Below are 20,266 nucleotides of genomic sequence, written 5' to 3' on the forward strand. Positions count from 1 at the left end.
TATATCAGCTCAAGCTTGGACTCACTCCTCGAAAATTAGGCTAGGGCTTTTCGTATTTACACATCCACAGCTCCACAGACCGAACACTCATGCCCCAAGGGAAATGCTTCTTGCATGATGGGGTGAGTTTTCATAGTAGCATTAACGGGGATTTAATAGCTACCCATTATTTCCCTCATTCACTTTTGAGGCTCTTTTCCTAAATTATGCATTATTGGGGATTATTTGTAAAAGAGGCATGGTCCCTAGTGTTTGTTTGTTTTTTTGTTTATTTATTTATTAAATATATTTTTATTGATTTCAGAGAAGGGAGGGGGGAGAGAGAGAGAGAAACATCAATGATGAGAAAGAATCATTGATCAGCTGCCTCCTGCACGCCCCCTATTGGGGATAAAGCCCACAACCCGGGCATGTGCCCTTGACTGGAATTGAACCCTGGACCTTCACTCCGCAGGCCAAAACTCTAGCCATTGAGCCAAGCCAGCTAGGGACCTAGTGCATTTTAAACACTCCACCCACTTGTGAAATCTGATTCCCAAAGACCATTTCATATCAAAGAGGCTGAAAGCTATTGAGTAGAAAGTCTGTTTGGGTTGTTAGATGTAGTCCCAGATTATATCATCAATTTACTTTCTATGACATATGACTTCAATAGTTCTGACCATAGGATGCAGGGATCTTTTCTTTCTGGGCCGCTATTCATTATTGACTCATGAATTTGCTTGGCCATTTTGTGACTTGGAAGCAGTCTGTCCCATTTCTTCTTTTTGGGGCCTCAGGGACCAGTACCCTTCTTCTTTTTTCTTTTTAAAAATATATATTTCATTGATTTTTCACAGAGAGGAAGAGAGAGGGATAGAGAGTTAGAAACATCAATAAGAGAGAAACATCGGTCAGCTGCATCTTGGCACACCCCCTCCTGGGGATGTGCCTGCAACCAAGGTACATGCCCTTGACCGGAATCGAACCTGGCACCTTTCAGTCCGCAGGCCGGTGCTCTATCCACTGAGCCAAACCGGTTTCAGCACCAGTACCCTTCTTAGTGTGGGACAGGTTATGTAGGGTCATTCCAAATTTTTTTGTTGTATGATGACATAAGTACCATGCTAGTGTATTCCTTACCCACATGTAATCTATGTGGGGGAAATACACTGTGTGTATAAAACAAGCCATGAATGAGACAGTATTACATAAAAGTGTGGTGGTACTTCTCAAAAACCCAAATCTTAGCCCTGTTATTCTCTGGTTGATAAACATGCCCATTTTCTACAGTTAAGTTACCTTAAAGGGAATTTGCTGAGCTCCTAGTTTTGATCTCTTTCCTGTGAATTTTCAGAGCCCCAAGGCAGTGACAACATTGGATGATGGGCCATGTTGTTGGGTGAGGCTGATACAAATTTTGCCACCCAGGTTTAAATTTCTGCAGACTCCTTGGATTTGTTGAACATGTGTGTGAAATTGCTTTATTAGCCACCTGTTTGTGTCTGTAGGCATCTTAGGAAACAGATGGACTGGAGTCAGGGAGACATGGTGCTGTTTGCCAGGTCCCCAGGCCCTCCCTGCACCGCTTGTTACTTACTGGATTGCCTATAAATCTTCAGGAAGCCCAGGCCCCTCTGCTGTCTCTAGCCTGAGCACCCCCGCCCCCATCTGCTCTGACAAAACTTATTTGGCCTTTGCTATTCTGTATCCTATTCCCTCTGTTTTTTGTGGTTTTTTTTTTTTTTTTTAATATATTTTTATTGATTTTACACAGAGAGGAATTGAGGAGGACAGAGAGTTAGAAACATCGTTGATGAGAGAGAAACATCGACCAGCTGCCTCTTGCACACCCCCACTGGGGATGTGCCTGCAACCAAGGTACATGCCCTTGACCGGAATCGAACCCGGGACCTTTCAGTCCGCAGGCCGACGCTCTATCCACTGAGCCAAACCCGTCCGGACTGTATCCTATTACCTTTGAATCTTACTAGTTTCCTGTGTGTGCTCAAGGTGGGTGTAGCCATATTTTCTCTCTAGCTGATTGCTGAACTCCTTGAAGATAGTGACAATTGAGTAATCTTTCTTTCAGCATTCCCTACAGCACCTCCCCTCAGCCTGAAAGCAGTTAGTACTTTAACATTGTACATTACAATGCAATGCATTACAAAGAAGAAAAAACAAACAAACTCAAGCAGTGGAGAGTGCATGCTTTCCCTCTCCAAACCCATCCTATCCCTACAGATAATGCTTTTTAAAAGTTTGGTACATATCTTTTGAGATATTTTCTGTGTGCATTAATGAAAACACTCCCACCCCCCACCCCTCACCCTCAACCCACCCCTGCCAATAATGAAGAGAAGCAGGACAAGTTTATTAGTAGAACCTGGAGTTTAATCTTTCTTCCACCAAAGAGCATTATTTTTGTCTTGGGTTTTCATTCTTGCAGTATCTGACCTCCCTACCACAATGTTAATTTAATGCTTTTGTAAATGTGGGACATGGTAAGCCTGTGCAAACTAGGACACCGCAGATGGGACATTCTTCATACCATCCTCTCAGGTTGGTCCCAGCCTCCTTCTGTGCTGTGTCTGCCCCTAAGATTTTATGCCGGGGTCTTTCTCAGCCAGCATCTACAAGGGTTCAGGAATCTGGAAAAGGGGCTGTGCATAAGTGGATTAAAGAGACTAAGAAGAAATAGGAATTTGGAAGGCATTTTGGAGGGCCAGAAGGAAACTTAGTTCTAGTGACTAAGCTCCTCGAATCTCTGCACACTGCTTTTTATTCACACATCTTGCCCTCTAGCAAAGCAGATATACATATCAAAGGTAAGGTTTGGTAAACAATAAAAAAAAATTTAGTAGGTTGGGGGAACTGCCTTCCGCTGTTCCAGCAGCAGGCAATCAATAATATATGCAGATTTTCAGCCCTGCTGAATCTGCCCATCAGCCTTCCAATGAACTTCTTGCATCTATTATGCTAACTACTGGAATTTGCTTCCAGCAGTTTTACCCTTTTTGGTCAAAAAAGCTATAAAGGTTTGTTTAATTGTCCGCTCTTTCTTCAACTCTCTGCAATGATTCTGGGCCTCTTCCCTCCTCTCCTTACAGGGATCCTATAAAATGCTTTTGGGGGAAGGGCCACCCCTAATGGGGCACCCACTCCTAGGTCAGCCTGTGTTTTCCTGTGTGCCATCTTTTTAGCTTCTAGTGGATGCCAGCAGTTGGCATTTGATAATATGCAAATTTATAAATGTGGCCATAGTTTTCCTCCTGGAATCCTGTTTTGTGACTTCAAGGACCTAGGGCATTTGGTGAATGTGGCGGCCAACCATGACAGGGAATGGAATGCTGTAATTGTGGCATACGGTCCTTAGAATACTTCCATTTTCCTACGACAGCTACACAGCTACCCCCCATTCATCTGTCCCTCAGGCTAGGCTATAAACAGGCTAGAGTGCTGTTGTCATTTTAACTGGTGAGTAATTTAAGCCCTTTCCTCTGTGGTTAACAGCAATGAAAACAATCTAGCCACTTCTTGGGTCTGCAGGGCCATTGCCATGTCGTTTAGCCATCTTGGCCCACTGGTCAGTGTTCACCTTTTTCTCTAGCCAGGGATATATATGGCTTTGACAGTTCGTGGGTGGACAGTCCCAAAGCTGTTTTATAGTCTGGTTTTGGAGAAGCACGTTTGCAGGCCACATCTGTTAAGCCTTTCTATATCTCTACACAAAATGTTATACTTGTCTGCACTGCCAAGGATTAGGGTGCATCTGCCCTGTACATACCCTGCATGGAATTTGTCTCCAAGCGTCTGAAGGAAGGGCCAGTGTTGGCAGGGATGCTTGTAAATAATGTAGAGGCATTCAAGACTGCCTTGAGAAATTCAGGATGGAGGGAGGCAAGGTTGGAGGACACACTTGATACTAATTCGAAACCCAACTCGGGCACTGAATTAACAGGTGTGCTTGTGCGGCTTTCTTTGTGCGCTTAACGAGCCATAATCTTCAGACACATCCACATGTAGGAGGATGCCTTAGAGCAGTGTTTCCCAAACTTTTGACATATGTGTACCCCTTCTATAATTTTCGTAACGCTGAGTACCCCTCGTACTCATGAGAACGTAGAATTAGGCGCAGCTAAGCACGGTGCAGTGCCTATCCCCACCAAACTCAGGTGCAGCGTGTACCCCACCAAACTCTTCCCGTACCCCTGGGGGTCCGGGTACCACACTTTGGGAAACACTGCTTTAGAGAGGAGAATGGCTGGAGGGAGGGAGCCTCACGTTTGCCCTAGAGCACACGTGTCAAACACAAGGCCCTCGGGCCAAATCCAGCCTGCCAGGCCTTGCAATGTGGCCCGCACCGCGCTGTCATCACTGCACTCCGCTGTCAGTTTATGACATTGTCAGTTTCTGACTGTTCAGTAAACCATTCGGCCCGCGATTTAGGCTGGATTTTAGATTTTGGCCCCTTCTCTGATTGAGTTTGACACCCCTACCCTAGAGAGAGGCGAGGAGGCCCTGAAGCCCAGGCAGTGACCACGGGCTCAGAGTGCACGGACTTAAGCTACTGGGAATTTAGGCGTTTTCTTCCGTGGGCTCGGGGTGGTAGGGGAAGGCAGGAGGGAGGAGCAGGAGTTTGGTTTTGGTTTACGAAGCCTCATGCCACGCTTTCTTCTGGGTGCCATAAACATAGGGCAGATGAGAGTTGGGTGGGAATTTCGGTCACAGGTCTGCAAGGCTCTGCGACGCGGTCCCCAGTTCCTGTGGGTTCTCTCCAGCCTTTGGAAACAGAGGGGGTCCCGCAGCTGTCTCTCTCCGTCTGCTGTCCGCCTGCACGGCCGGCGGTCCTCCCACACCTGAGCCCCGAGGGTTCTGGGTTTCCATTCAGGGCTCCCCACGTCTCGGGGCTGGTGCTGAGGTAGGAGGATGGCTCTAGAGGCCTGGGTCCCAGAGTGAATCCCTGCTCTGCACGTCACTGTGAGTTCAAGGGCGAGTTACTTCTGTGTGCTGAGGGTTGTAGGACCCACCGTGTCCGGGTGTGTGAGAGCTTAAAATCAGGTGGAAGGTACCTTAACCGGTTTGGCTCAGTGGATAGAGCATCGATCTGTGGACTCAACGGTCCCAGGTTCGGTTCTGGTCAAGGGCATGTACCTTGGTTGTGGGCACATCCCCATTGGGGGCGGTGCAGGAGGCAGCTGATTGATGTTTCTCTCTCATCGATGTTTCTAACTCTCTATCCCTCTCCCCTCCTCTCTGTAAAAAAATCTAAAGTATATTAAAAATAAATCCGGTGGAAGGTGCCTGGCTCAGTGCATACACACCGTTGGCCTGTGAGGTGTTATAACATTTTACTATGAGAATAAATTTTCTGAAGAGAGGGTTCCTCTCTCCTTCTGCAAGGAGGCCTTCCATACCGGGGAGTATCACGTGAATGCGAGGTGGGAAGGCGAGAAGCCAGAGTGGAGCAGCGGGAGCCTTCAGAGGGCACTGACGGCCTGCAGACGGGTGACCTGCGGCTTTGTTGGTGTGGTTAGCGGGCATTTGTGACCCCCCCACGTCTTTTCCCGGGAGGCAGGAAAAACACTGGGAAAGACTCTTACTTTTTCATTTCTAAAACGAATGGGTTCTGTGCATGGGCATCTTCTCTTCGCCGCATTTACATCTTCTAGGTTTGTACTCAGCACACATTAAAATGACTATAACCTTATACTTGGAGAGGATGATTTAGGGGGAAAGTACAATGAAAATATTTGAAAACTTTTTTTTGGATCCCCCTCCCCACCTCACCCCCAAATGGCCAAGAGGGTGTGAGAGAGGTGGGGATGGGAGCGGGAGACCTGTAATTCTTGGAGGCCGAGGGATGCGCTCAGCCTAGGAAATCGTCAGATAGGCTGGCTGTACCGGAAGAGGGTGGTCCTTCGTGGGGGTGATGTAGCTTCAGTGCTCTCTTCCTCTTTGTTGAAGCAGCTGTAGTTTGATATTGGGATAATGAGGAAGAGATATTACTAGATTTTCAGGGGGATCCTATATAATAAAGAGCTGATATGCTAATTAGACCGAACAGCAGAACAACTGTCCAGACAACCTTCTGGACGACTTGCAAGGGCCCGGGGCAGGCGCAGCTGTGAGGGCCGAGCCTCTTGCATGAATTTCGTGCACTGGGCCTCTAGTTATTTATAATACTCAAAATTTGTATATCACTTTCGTCTTACAGAAGATTATAAAAAGATTACTGTCGTATTAAGAACAATCTTTGGTAGGGGGCGTTTGCCACACTTGACATATTTCAGTCTGAGCTTTTCTGAATGGGGTTATTTGCCCCAGCCTGCCGGCCTTAGTGGCATTATAAACAGAGGCCCTGCCTTCCAGAGGGGGGGATGAAAGCCTCACGCTGTCTTTGACCCGCCTTTTCTAAAGCTTGGAAATTGCTGTCCTTCACATAAATCTCTGAATGCCCTTTACTTCATCAAAGAAAAAAAAATCTCATGCCTCTCCCTATAATGACTGCATATTAGAGAATTATGAGTAAGACTTTGCAATACCTTAAATAAATTTACAAGGTTGGAATTGTTGGATGAACAGAAGTTAAAACAGAGTTTTTTGTTTGCTTTAAGGAATGAAGGAATGCTTGTTTGATGACATCCGTGGTGATTGAGCTTGTCAAAAACTTTCCTAACAGAGCCAAATATTACCTCTATTTAGCAGGAACGCTGAGGGTAAAAATCAGGTATTTCATAGTATTTGTTCTTTTTGTTTCTGATTCTCAAGCACAAGAGAAGTGTGACCAGAAAAGGGAGGCCTGTTCACCTATATTTAAAAAAGAGGGTCAAACATTTATTTGTTTTTATGTAGCATACTAAAAAGATAATGGCAACCCTGGCCAGTGTGTTCAGTGGTTGGAGCATCAGCCCACTCACAGAAGGGCCTAGGGTTTGATTCCTGGTCAAGGGGGCACGTACTGGGTTGCAGGTTTGATCCCCAGCCCTGGTTGGGGTGTGTATAGGAGGCAACCAATCAGTGTGCCTCTCTAACATCTATGTTTCTCTTTTTCTCTCTGCCCCATCCACCCCCTTTCTCCCTTTTACTCTCTCTAAAATTCAATGGAAAGAATATTTTTGGGTGGGATTAACAACAACAAAAAAGATAATGGAGTTTGAGTTACCTTATAACAGTTGTCGGCAAACTCATTAGTCAACAGAGCCAAATATCAACAATACAACGATTGAAATTTCTTTTGAGAGCCAAATTTTTTAAACTTAAACTTCTTCTAACGCCACTTCTTCAAAATAGACTCGCCCAGGCCGTGGTATTTTGTGGAAGAGCCACACTCAAGGGGCCAAAGAGCCGCATGTGGCTTGAGAGCCACAATTTGCCGACCACAGCCTTATAAGATATGGAGTTATAAAATATATCCTACATATGAGTGTTGGTACGGTGTATAAACAACTGGAAAACTATTTTTGACAAGGGGTATGCTTTTATTTCAGGGAGGATGACATTCAGTAAGTGAAGGTGTCCTAAGACCCACCCAGTTAACAGTAGTAGCTGGCTCTCTATTTAACATGCCTACTTTGCCATTGCCATCTGAGACAAGCCAACAGATGGACAGTAAATCTATAGAAAACTATTTTTAAGTCAAACTAAGCTTTTTTAGGACCTTTACAAAAGTGGCATCAGATAGGGGGCCATCGTCAGCACTGTTACTGTGGTCAGGTCTGGGTGCCACTGGGCGCGGCCAGGAGAGGCGTTAGAGAAATCACCTCGCCTCTCTCAGCCTCAGTTTCCTGCCTTGGAAAACCACGGGGTGGCTGGTTAGTTAAGGCCCTGAGGCCTCTGGGTGAGTGTGGGCTCCCGGGGAGTCGCGGGCTGACTTCCTGTGGTTACCGAGGTGAGTTGGGCCTCTTTGGCCGGTGGTTTCTGTGTACACAGGGAGGCGCACACTCTGTGTGGGTATGGCGAAGGTAGCAACCTTTGTCCTCCTCCAGGAAGTAATAAATGCCGGGTGACTGACTCGAGGCCTAGTCTCTTGTTGATTTTTTTTTCTTGTTAACTTTTTATGTTTCATGAGTCAGAAATACTCCTGGAGAGTATTAACAAGACTTTGATTATTATCACTTCAAATTACAGGCATTTCCTGTGTAATGATTTTTGCCAATTGTTCTTCCATAATCTTTTAAGAGGCAAAACAGGACAGACGATGTTTTTTGTTTGTTTATTTTTTATAATAAAGAGGAAGGGAAATGGAGAGAGAGATGGAAACATCAATGATGAGGGAGAATCATTGATTGGCTGCCTCCTGCATGGCCCACACTGGGGATCAAGCCTGCAATCTGTGCATGTGTCCTGACCAGGAATCAAACTGTGACCTCCTGTTCATTGGTTGAGCCACACAGGCCGGGCTACGATGTTTTTAATCAGTAAGAACCTTAGTGCATTGCTTCCTGAACCCTTCCTGCCTTAAAAATATCCTTAACAGAAAACTCAGTATGTGCCCACATGGACAGGATAGCAGTATGCTTTTGCTGGGTGGACAAGCCTAAATCTTCAGGATAGCTGATGATGGAGTATCACAAAGCCTTAGGAGTAAGGAAAACTTGTCTATTTATCATCAGCCAAGGTGATCCTGTGTGCATGTGGCTGTACATGTGCGCACACACACACACACACACACATGCACACACATACACCCAAATTGTATAAATATGGACATTTCTGCTTAACTATGCTGTATTGTTACTATCCCTAAACTACCACTTGATTACTTTTGTGTTTCACAGGCTTGATCTCAAGGATGGTGACTGGAAATAAAGTTTTGAACAGTGTCCTGAAGGTTGGCCTGTGGGGTCATTGGGCCTGACACTGGTGTAGCTGGTGGTCAGTGGAGGTTTCGCCGTAGCACTGTTCACACCTGTGAGGCTTGGAGTCAACAACTGATTTATTAGGCCTTTGGTATAAAAATGAGATTTGGCCTGGCGCCCCTAAAGTTGTTGTGTGTGTTTTTTGTTTTTTGTTTTTTGTTTTTTTTCTGGAGGATTGAAGAGAGGACTTGGAGGATTGAAGAGAGGACTTAGTCGATAGGATTTGAGAATGTTTGTGTGACTTCCAGTGTCATAGATATGTGACATGTGGCGCTAGATCTCTTTCCTCCCATGCCCAGTACTGCCTGCCGCTGTAAACTTCAAATTTTATTCATTAATTGTGGTAAAAACATATACATACAGTAGGTCCTCGGGTTACGTCCGAGATTCATTTCTACAGCGCGGCGTAATGCGATTTTCGCCGTAATGCGGACCCACCTACATAAGCACCCACGGGGAGCACACACAGGGAGCACACACACAGCAGCAATGAAGTGAAGCAGTAAAAAGAATTTAAAAGAAAGATAACGATTCCTGACCTTTATTTGTGGTACATAAATAATAAAAAACATAAAGCACATATGTACTTACATAGAAATGATGGAACTTTTTTTTTTTTAAATAAATAAATGGGAGAGGAGATAGTGATGTAACCATGAAAAGACGTACGTTGAGTCTGACGTAACCTGAGGACTGTGTGTGTGTGTGTGTGTGTGTGTGTATGTCTCTGTGTGTGTATGTCTGTGTGTGTGTGTATGTGTGTATACCATCTTAAGCATTTTTAAGTGTCTAGTTCAGCAGTGTTAGCTGTATTCACACTGTTGCGAAGCAGATCTCTATATCCTCTTGCACAACTGAAACTCTATATCCGCTGAACAACTCTCCAATCCCTTCCCCTCCTGCTCCCCTCCGGCTCCCGGCAACCACCATGCTTCTGTTTGTTTCTATGGCTTTGACTGCTCTGGCCACCTCATAGAAGTGGGAACATACAGCACTCACCTTTCTGGGACTAACTCATTAATAACGCCCTTGTAATGACTTGGCACAGTGTCCTCAGGTTCATCGTCCATGTTGAACATTTGCCAGGATTCCTTTCCTCCTTTCTCTCTTTTAAATTTATTTTAAATTTATTTCAGAGAGGAAGGGGCGGGGGGGGGGGGGGGAGAGAGAGAGAAACAGCCGTGATGATAGAGAACCATGGATCAGCTGCCTCCTGCATGCCCCAAACTGGGAACTGAGCCCGCAACCTGGGCATGAGCCCTGATTGGAAACGAAACCTCATGACCTCCTGGCTCATAGGTCAACGCTCAGCCACTGAACCACACTGGCCAGCTTCTTTCTTTCTTTTTATTTTTAAGGCTGAATAATACTCCATTACATGTGCACAACGTATTTTCTTTATCCATTCATCAGTGGACCCTTGGGTTACTTCTAACTTTGGCTCTAATGAATAACAATTCTTCAGTGAACGTGAGTGTGCAAATATCTCTTGGAGATCCTGCTTTCAATTCTTTTGGATGCATACACAGAAGTGGGAATGCTGGGTCATAGGTAATTCTACTATTAATTTTTTTGAGAAGCTGTCATACTGGTGTGTGTGTGTGTGTGTGTGTGTGTGTGTGTGTTTTATAGCAGTTGAGCCTTTGTACATTTCTATGCACAAGGGTTTCAATTTCTCCCCATCCTTTCCTACAGCTTTTATTACATTAAAATAGTGGAGAGGCGTCACCATCATGGTCACAATTCATGTTTTTCCTGGTAATGGCAATTAAAACAATGATAGAAATGGCAATAAAAAGGTGAGTGGAAAGGTGGTTATAGGTGAGCATGGCAGGTTTTAGTAAAAAGCTTATTACTCTCTCTCTCTCTGATCTCCCTTCATTCTTTACCTATCATTAAAATTCCAGTTATAATGAAGAAATCCATTTGTCAGATGTTTTTAAAAAAAATGCCTCATGAGTAAAGTTTTTTCCCCTAAACATCATAAGAATAATCTAGAAAAGTCCAATGCAGAAAGCAGAAAGGGTCTTTGTTTTTTGTTTTGTTTGTTTTTTAAATCCTCACCTGAGGATATTGATTTTAGAGAAAGTGAGAGAGAAACATTGATTGATTGGTTGCCTTCCATAGGTGCCCCAACCAGGGATCAAACCCACAACCTAGGAATGAGTTCTGACCGGGATTCACACCTGTAACCTTCTTGGTGTACTGAGCCACCCACCCGGTCAGGGCGAGCGAGACAAGATCTTAGAGCAACAGAGTGTATTGGGTCTAATGGTGTGTGTGGTTCTCTGCTGGGAGGCTGAGATAGAAGCTGCCCGTACCACACCATCTGAGTCCTCATTCTGTCTGCGCTGGTAGAAGGGGGACATCAGAGAACACGGGACGATACAGGCCATGCGCCACTTAGTATAAGCCTGTCGGTTCCTGTGTGGGGTTGGATGCTGCAGGAAGGTGAGGTGGGAGAGGGGAGGAGGGTGAGCTTCGAGCCCTGGGCCCACCTCACTGACCGGCAGAAGAAATGCATGCCTCTTCCTTGGTCCTCATCTTCCTCCACCTTCGGGTTTGCCCTGGAAATGAGATCGAGGCAGTGGGAATTCAGAAACTTTCTAGTTTCTGACACTCAGTAAACTCCTCTGTATCCCTGGGCATGCCACTCTGGGCCTCGTTTTCCTGGTCTATCAATGAGATGGTAGCCGAAACTGGTTTGGCTCAGTGGATAGAGCGCGGCCTGCGGATCGAAAGGTACCAGGTTCGATTCCGATCAAGGGCATGTACCTTGGTTGCAGGCACATCCCCGGTGGGGGGGTGTGCGGGAGGCAGCTGATGGATGATTCTGTCATCATTGATGTTTCTATCTCTCTCTCTTCCTTTCCCTTACTCTCTGTAATCAATAAAAATATATGTAAATATAGCCGAAGCCAGTTTGGCGCAGTGGTGGAGCGTCGGTCTGCGGACTGAGGGGTCCTGGGTTCGAGTCCGGTCAAGGGCATGTGCCTTGGTTGCGGGCACATCCCCTGTTGGGGGTGTACAAGAGGCAGCTGGTCGATGTTTCTCATCGACGTTTCTGGCTTTCTATCTCTCTCCCTTTCTGTTAAAAATCAATAAAATATATTTAAAATATATATATATATATATATAAATGAGATGGTAGGCGAATTTTGAAAAGGATCCTCTTGACCTGTCCGGGGTTCTAGCTCTCATTTCTTTGTGGAAGAGCAAGGTATGGGCTCAGGGAGGGTAACGCAGGGCGGAGTGGGCCCTGCCGTTCGCCATATGGCACCCACTGCCTCCCAGGGCCTGGCTGTGTTTTCAGGCTTCGGCTCAGTGTGCAGGCTTCTGAGATGGCTCAGGCACTCTGGAACAACTGCTCCAAAGAGGGCTCCGGGCTACGAGGTGCAGAGAGATGGTTTTATGGCCTGTATCTGTGTTAAAAACAGGCGATGATGTGTTAACGGGAGCGTTATTCCATCGAGAGGGCCCTAGAGACTTGCTAGTTCCTTCCCGTGGGCTTTAGGGAGAGCATCGGAGAAGCCAGGGGACTGGCTCGGGGTCACAGGGCCAGACGGGGTCAGAAGCCGAGGCTGGGAGTCCACTTTGTACTTCGCCCTCGCAGGGGACGGGCGCTCTTTCCATTATTGTAATGAGGTAGATAAGACCGAGCACAGGAGGAGATAAGCCGTCCTCAAAGGCAGGGCACGCTTCCGCCTGTGGGGATAGGGTGTCTGCGAAGGCGCCATCCTCCCAGCTGGGATCGTCGGGGAAAGCCCTTCTGGAAGAGGGGAGAGTGAGCTGGGCTTGGAAAGACGAGTGTGGACTTTAGACCTGGAGGACAGGGGAGCACCATGATCAGAGGGGCGGGTATGGGAAAGCCCAGGACAGGGGGTGTGGAGCGAGCAGCTGGGCTGGAGCAGAGGGACCGGGGGGAGGAGGGAGAGAGGGCCGCGGTGATTGGGCATCGTCTTGTGTTGTGTCCGGCACAGTGTCCTCTCCTCCTGAGTGGACAGGGCGAGGCGACATCCCGACCTTGCATCGCTTCTCCCCACCCCGCCTGTGCACGGGGGACCTGTCCTCCTTAGTGACGCTCGGACCTCGCGGGACGGTTCCTGGCTGGGACAGGGAGACGGAGCAAAGAGGGCGGGGCAGCCTGATTCTGTAGGGAAGGTCTCAGGGGCTGCCGGTCGTATTTAATTCTTGGACGGGAAGCCTGGAGCCTGCCTCCCTCGGCGGCAGCTGGCGGGCTTCGGCGCTCCCCAGTGACCGGGCGACCGTGAATTATTCAGGGCCCGCTCCTGCTGAGTGCCCGCCTCGCACAGCCCTGTGGGGAGAGGCTCGCTATCTCCTCGGGAGATCGGCAGGAGCTCGGGAGCGAGCGAAGGAGGAAGAAATGCCTGCACTCTTAGGCCATTTCACATGTTAACATGCCAGGGCCTTGAACCTGGGTAATTGGGATCTGTTTTTGTTTTTTAATTTATTGATTTTTTACAGAGAGGAAGGGAGAGAGACAGAGAGCTAGAAACATCCATGAGAGAGAAACATCGATCAGCTGCCTCCTGCACAGCCCCCATTGGGGATATGCCCGCAACCAAGGCACACACCCTTGACCGGAATCGAACCCGGGACCTCTCAGTCTGCAGGCCGACGCTGTATCCACTGAGCCAAACCAGCTACATTGGGATCTGGTTTTTAAAGGGCAAGAAATAACACCTCCTACCCCCAATGAATAAGTAAAATACCCTATACTGCCGTGTCAGCGTGGCACACGTTGGCAGGGATGTAGTTCGGAGGTACATGAAAATGACACAACAACGGAGAACACTCGTGTGGGAGAAACCCCACGCTGCTCTGTTCTTCTCAGCCAAGGAGTGACATTCTGTTGTGGGCTCGTTCAGAAGGGCGGCGCTCCCTGTACCGACCACTCACCGCGTTGGTTACACGCCGCCACATCTCTGTATTGGCGTGTCCGTGTATTGGCGTGTCCGTGCCTGTGCGTGTCTGGGCCCCATTTCCTCAACGAGGCTGACAGGGCCTGCGAAGGAGAATTCCCCTTTCCTAGTCTGTGGGTCCCCTGGAGGGCTTGTGCTCCTGGGTGGGGCTGAGGGCATGTTGGGTGGGCTGACTTTGCTCTCCGCCGACCCGGGGCGGAGGGGCCTGTGTCTGGCTGAGGAGGTTTGTATCCTGCCATTCTTTTCCTTCCCCTCCTTCCCTCTCCAGGTGTCCAGGCAGCCCCTGTGGCCCCCTTTCTCGTGACAGCCCGACTATGCTAAGCTCCTGGAAACGGTAACATGGCGGGTAACCCTTGAGGACGGGGTCCAGGTAGAAGGGAATAGATTTGTGTTTCCTCTTTTCCCCATATACTTCCTCGTGAGCTCTCGGTGCCTTTGCTGTCCTGTCCGCCCCCTTGTAACACGCTGGCTGACGGCTCTGAGCACCTGTGTGCGTCAGGCTTTTGCGTCCACGTTGGAGGTGGGACTCAGAGCCAGAAATCTCGGGCAAGAGCGGGCCTGGCCCCAACCGCATTCCTCAGAGGTCCTTTTCCTTTGAACCACGTTCGGCGCTGGAGGAAGCCGGCCTTCCTCTGGCTGCTGTGACGTTCACAGGCATGGCAGCGCCTGTTTGCCGAAGGTGGGGCCTCCCAACGGGGGCGTGCTTCTGTCCACACAGGGACGCTTTGCATGTGTAGATAACAGGCAAATAAGAATGCAGGGTCCGGGATGGCCTGGGGTAGGAGGCTCAGGAAACTGCATTCCTTCCCTAGGACCTCGGGTGCTTGTTGTTGAGTGTAACGGGCCGTTTTTCTCCTTCTCGGCAGAGATGGCAGGTGCTTTTGAGTTTGATTCTGCTGTGACTGGTGGAAGAAGAAGCAGGGAAAGGATGTGAATGGAAATTAGAATGGCTCTGGCATCTCAGATTCAGCCGTATACCTAGATGATTTTGCAGGAGGTGTGTGTGTGTGTGTGTGGAAAGAAAGAGAAAGAGGGAGGGAGGAGGGAGGGGGGAAGAGAGAGAGAGAGAAAGAGAGAGAGAGAGAGAGAGAGAGAGAGAGAGAGAGAGAGAGAGAGAGAGAGAGAGAGAGAACCATCTATATCCTCCAAGGAACACAGATAGCAATTGCTATAGGTGGAGAAATTCTTTTAACCTTCCTTTTAATTTTTCTTCTAGTTATTCTGAGTCCTGAAGTGTCTAGCCTTATAGCCCCACCTCAAATTAGCATGAGTCTTTCCAAAAACATAGGCCTTTTATAACTTGTTTCATGGTGAGAATTGCGCCCTTGCCCTCTCTGAGGTGTTACTGCTTTGATGTCTGTAATAGGATTTTGAGTATCCCTTTCCAAGTGCATGGTGGGGTGAGCACTTCCCCGGTGGAGGACTGGCCCTACCTTTCCACACTGTCCTTATCCAGAACTGCAGAGAGGTGGCCCCTGCTTCCCGGCCTGAGGCCATTGATTTACCTGAAGCTTACATCCTCCTCCAGGCGGTAGCCTCCCAGGAAAGAGATGGATTCGTTTTTGAAATTTTCTCTAGATAGCCCTAAGATCTGGAAAGGCAGTGCAGAGCGGGAGAGAATTTGGCAAAAACAGTTTATACGTAAAACAGTTTATATGTTTTTTTTGTCCCTTTCTGTTCCCACCATTTCTTTCCCAGCTCTTGGGTGGTTGTTTTTTAAATGCTCGAATGTGTACAAATCCCATCGCGTTTTCAGCATTTTGGCCGTCTCCTCCCAGACATTTTCTGTGTTGCTAATGTTAAGAAGTTCTGGAAAGAACACTCCATGGTTTACCCTGTCAAGCTTGCTGCAATACAGGAAGAGCAGTCATCATCTTTCCCCTCTTCCCTTTTTTTTTTTAATCTCCCAGATGACATAAAGCCTCTTGGGACAAACAGGGGTTTAGTCCCACCCCCTTCATGTTCCCATTCACATGTTACATGCTAAATCCACGGAATCTTAGTGTACATGTCTTCGGCCTTGAGCTCTAGTTCCACATCTGGAACACGTCACCCCCTCATGTTGCAGGTAATGCGGGTTCAGCCCACCTAGAAGGAGCTGTTCAGTTCTCCACTGTGCCCAGCAGCCGCCCCAAAAGCCCAAGAGCCATCGTCAGCCCTCGCCTTGGAACCTCTCCTGTACAGTCTGTTACCAAAGTCCTGTGGACTCTCCCATCAATCCTTACCTTTTTATTCCCATTGCCACTCGCTGACTAATCAGTCCTTTGACCTAGACAATGGCAGGCACCACCTAAGTGACCCTGCAGCCTTCAGGGTTTTTCCTTTCTACCCATTCTAACCTACCACTGCCAGACGAATCATCCCTAGAGCCCAGCCCAGCCCAGCCCAGCCCCCATCGTCCTCTGGCTCAAAAGTGTGCAAAGATCTCCAGCCCAGACTTAGTTCCAGGCTTGCCTGTCACAGCCGACAGTCCCTTACGCTCCAAACAGAAGGTAGCACTCGCAGGAGCTGTTCTTGGGACAGTCCAGTTGGTGCCTTTACCTGTGCTGCTTCCCCCGGGAGGAGAGGCAGCTTCCCCCTTGTCCAAGCTCATTGATAATCTACCTTCATTTTAAGGTCTAGTCAAATCTCCCCCCCCACCCCCCCCACCCCCTCCTAGAGCTGATCCTGCCTGCCTGCCTTCAGAGGCAGAGTTTTATCCTTCTTGTCCTCTGAACTCTCCCTTCTGCCCTGGCCCTTGTTCTATTCTTTGGTATTGGACTGTTTGCATATTAGTTTCATCTCCTTTGGCCAACAACTCTCCCAATCATCTTTGAATCCCTCCAAAGTGAGCATGTCAAACTCAGAGGCTGACACTGGCCAAATAAATGAGGCATGTGGCCCGAGCAGGCCACGAGTTTGACATGGTTGCTCCCAAAGCATTAGACAATGTGCCTTGCACACCGCTGGTGTCCAGTAATCAATGAATGGAATAAAGGAGTGCCTCTGGCCTTCCTTCATTGCCCACTGCGGAGTGGGAGGTGGCCAGATGAACCATCAGGATTATGTTCTCTCCTACCCTGGCACCATCATACCAAATAGATTCTCACTTTCTGGACTTGGCAGTCTTCTAAACCCTTCCCCAGCCTCATAACCTGTCTTTCCAATGCTCTGCCTGGCTGACACCTGCTCTTTAGGACTGAGTGTGGCTGTACTGCTAGTCCTAGCCTCTACCCCCGTTGCATTGTAACCTGGCTGGTTAGAAAACTTATTCACCCTACTTCCTCATACCAGAGGGAGCTGAAAGGGAGCCTCTCGGAGGAGTGACTCACACTCTCTTTACTTAAGTGGCTTAAAGATTAAAAATAAAGGGTTGTAAATTGGCAAGCACTTTGCAGTCTCATTTTCTGTGCCTATTAGCTGGACACCTAGAGACTTAACCTCTTCACCAAATATACTTAATAATGAAGAGGGGCTGTTACGAAGATCTGAGAAAATTCTCCATTCTACTCTTTGTAGCCTTGATGTGTGTGTGTGTGTGTTGGGGGAAGGGGGGGATGCAAGAAGAGGGTGCATTTTGAAAAATACACTTCTAATTTTAATAGTAGGATCATTTTTAAGGTATTTTCCCATCATCTTCTTAGTGCCCTTGTGGAAGTGGGCATTAGTTATCTCTCTCCAACAGTGGAGATTTAGAAAGAATCCAGGGTTTCTTCAAAGGTCATAGGTAATTAAAGAGTCTGGGCCAGGTCAGGACGTAGAAACTCAAGTCTTGGGAATCCTAGCCAAGTGCTTCTTCAGTAGTCCTCATTTGCACTGGCAGTTCAAGGGCTTTTGCAAATGCTGTACTCCTTCCTGGATGATGAGAGAAAATGTCTCCGAATCCTGGGTCTGGCTTTGTAAAAGCGAGGTTGACCCTGGTTGTGGATGGAGGCGGTGGGGGTTGTCGGAGTGTAGTTAGCAGTTAGCCGGACTCCAGGTTTGCTTTATCTCTAGCTCCGGACAGGATGCAGTTGCTTGAATTCCAAGTGCCAAGGGAACTAAAGTAAACCTGGGGGGTGGAGGCCCACCTCCTCTTTAGTGCCCATTGGAATCCCTGAGGAATGACATTACCTTCCTCAGTGAGCAGCGATAGCTGCCGGGCTCCGTGCTGCAAACACCAGATTAGTCATTAGCTGTCTGCCTGTAGTTCCTGGGGGGAAGATACACGGGGGTCGATTACTTTCCAAGAATATATCTATTTTCTAAGGAGGGCATTTTACTTTTGGATGAGCTTGGTGCGAGAAGCAGCTCTAAAAGAGTTTCAAAAATTGGAAGAATGCGAAAGTTTAGAGACCTCGTTTTACACATCCAAGTAGGATCTGAGGTTACTAATTTCTGTTCTCAGATTTCCTCTTGGGTTCCTAAAAAACTCCTCCAGGTCAGGGGTCCTCCTCAGAGGTGTTTACCTGTGTGCCTTTGCAAAGTCGGTGCTCCCATCACAAATCTTGCACCGAATGACTGACTGCTCTGGAGCGCGCGCTCTCCCAGGAAACCCCTGACTTTTAGCATCAGAAGTCTGCTGAGAAGCGTCTGATGGGAGCCAGAACTTACACCTCCCTCCCCTGTGTCCAGATGGACTTTCTTTAACGCCCCCCCGCCCCCGATCCCCACCCCCCAGGCCGGCGCCGCGTGGTTGGCGCCCGCGCAGTGGGGACGCCGCGCGCCCAGGTGCGCGGGCCGCGCTCCCTCCGCGGAGGCCGAGCCGGGGGGCGGGGACCTGCGGGACCTGCGGGGCTCCTTGGAGCGATCGCCATCGGAGACTTTCCCGTTACGCGAAGCTCTCGACAAAACATTGACAAAACATCGTCACTGAAGGTCCCACCGCGGCGGGCGCGCCCTGGGCCGGCCCCGGGGGTCGGCGGCGGCGGGCGCAGCGTCCTCCGCCCCTGCGCGCCGGCGGCCGCGTCCCCACCGCGCTGTTATGCTAATGTATGCTAATGAGGTGACATCACCGCCCCCGCGCGCCCTGAGTGGCTCCGGATTAAATTACAAACCGGCGGCCGCCGAGGGCAGCGCGGCGGGGAGGAGGAGGTGTGTGCTGTGCGCTGCGCCCGGAGCTCCCGTACAATCTTTTTTAAGATTGGCCACATTTTTAAAAAAATAAATAAAAATCCAGGTAGGACCGGCGCCTTCCTCCCTCGATCCTCGATCCTCCCGCCTCTCCCGGGCCATCGGTCCCCAGCGTCAGCCAAGGGCCACCGGAGGAGGAGGGAGAGCGACGAGGACCTGGTGGTGCCGGAGCGGTGCTCCCCGGCCCGGCTGAGCGGACGCGCGCGCCGCCGGCTTCCTCCCACCAGGACCGCCCCGCCGGCCTCCCGCCGGCGATGGGGCTGGCCTAAGGCCCGTCCCGGGCGCAGGGGCCGGGGGCCGGCCGTGCGGGAGCCGCTGGGCGGTGCATGGGGCCGGGAGGGCGCCGCAGCCGCGGGATCTCCTCCTCCGGGGCGCCCCGCCGCCGCCGGGCGTAATGGAGCTGCAGAGGACGGCCAGCATCTCGGGGCCGCTGTCGCCGGGCTACACGGGGCAGGTGCCTTACAACTACAACCAGCTGGAGGGGCGGTTCAAGCAGCTGCAAGGTAAGCCCTTCTCCACACTCGCCACAGCCCCCCAAGGCCGGGCCCGCCCGCCCCGGGGGTGGTTTTGAGGCTTTACTGGTGCCATATGGTACGTGTGACCCTAATCGAGACGGGTGGCCCCGGCCCGCACGGCCTGGCCCCAAAGCCTCTCTCTCTCTGGTTGGCGGTGACCAAACCGTGCATTCGCTCACGACTTGAAAGGAGATGGGTTTCTCACACTTCCTCCAGAAAAGCCTCCATTTGGAGTCCCCATGGCTCTCCAGGATCCTTTTGGCTCTTTGGGTTGGCAGGTAACCGCCGCCCCCCCCCCTCCCCCCCCCACACACACGCATCATTTCTCTGCCTTCAGTTGCCTCTCCGTCTCCGTGGATCAGTGCTCATGGGCGAGTGGTAGCCGCCTCCCAGCCCCCAGCCTCTGACCTCTGGGAAGCCTCAAGGTGCAAAGTGCATATTTGCCCTACACCCAGCCCCGCAGAACAATAGCAGAGGGGGGGAGGGAGTGGTCTTTTTTTTTTTTTTTTTTTTTTTAGTTCCTTAAGCCTGAGTAAATTACAGTTTTTGATTGCAAAGCTTGATTTTAACTCTTTTGATGCCTTGTGTTGGGGGAGAGCCTTCCCCATCCATGTAGTGGGCTGTGCCATCTATCACGAAAGCCAGGTATTGCCATGTCGGTGCTATGGGTTGGGTTTTAGTTGGGTCATTCCTTGGTGTTTCTCGGGGTCTGCATTCGTTTCAAATAATGGAATGAATCCGGTATTTTAGGGCGCGTGTTGTTAGGCAGAGCAGGGTCCTGAGTGAGGGTGGTGGGCCTGAAGCCTGTGGCCAGGTTGGCCCCTGCGGCCTCTGGCTGTCCCTGCCCGGCCAGCAGGAGGCCTGGCCCGCAGTGTCC

At 49.5% G+C, this 20,266-nt stretch overlaps 1 protein-coding gene and 1 long non-coding RNA gene across 3 annotated transcripts in view; one reads left to right on the forward strand and one right to left on the reverse strand.

Moving 5' to 3' along the window:
- Positions 1–20,266, forward strand: part of SPTBN1 (spectrin beta, non-erythrocytic 1) — a 177,768-nt gene that overhangs the window by 62,952 nt on the left and 94,550 nt on the right. The window contains exon 1 of one of the 2 annotated variants that reach the window (XM_084900788.1): positions 19,129–19,377. The exons of the other annotated variant lie outside the window; for it this stretch is intronic. Coding sequence (XP_084756914.1) covers positions 19,269–19,377 — 109 coding nt within the window. The 5' untranslated portion in view covers positions 19,129–19,268. Of the gene's footprint in view, positions 1–19,128; positions 19,378–20,266 lie in introns of those variants that run through there. 2 annotated transcript variants of the gene reach the window in all.
- Positions 1,002–9,549, reverse strand: LOC311631047. The gene is made up of 3 exons (XR_014796503.1): positions 5,741–9,549; positions 4,479–5,051; positions 1,002–4,270 (listed from the first exon to the last, which is right to left on the reverse strand). It is a non-coding gene; the product is annotated as an uncharacterized lncRNA (long non-coding RNA).

The sequence above is a fragment of the Pipistrellus hanaki genome (genome assembly GCF_964339955.1).
Source record: "Pipistrellus hanaki genome assembly, chromosome: 12".
Taxonomy (NCBI): Eukaryota; Metazoa; Chordata; class Mammalia; order Chiroptera; family Vespertilionidae; genus Pipistrellus; species Pipistrellus hanaki.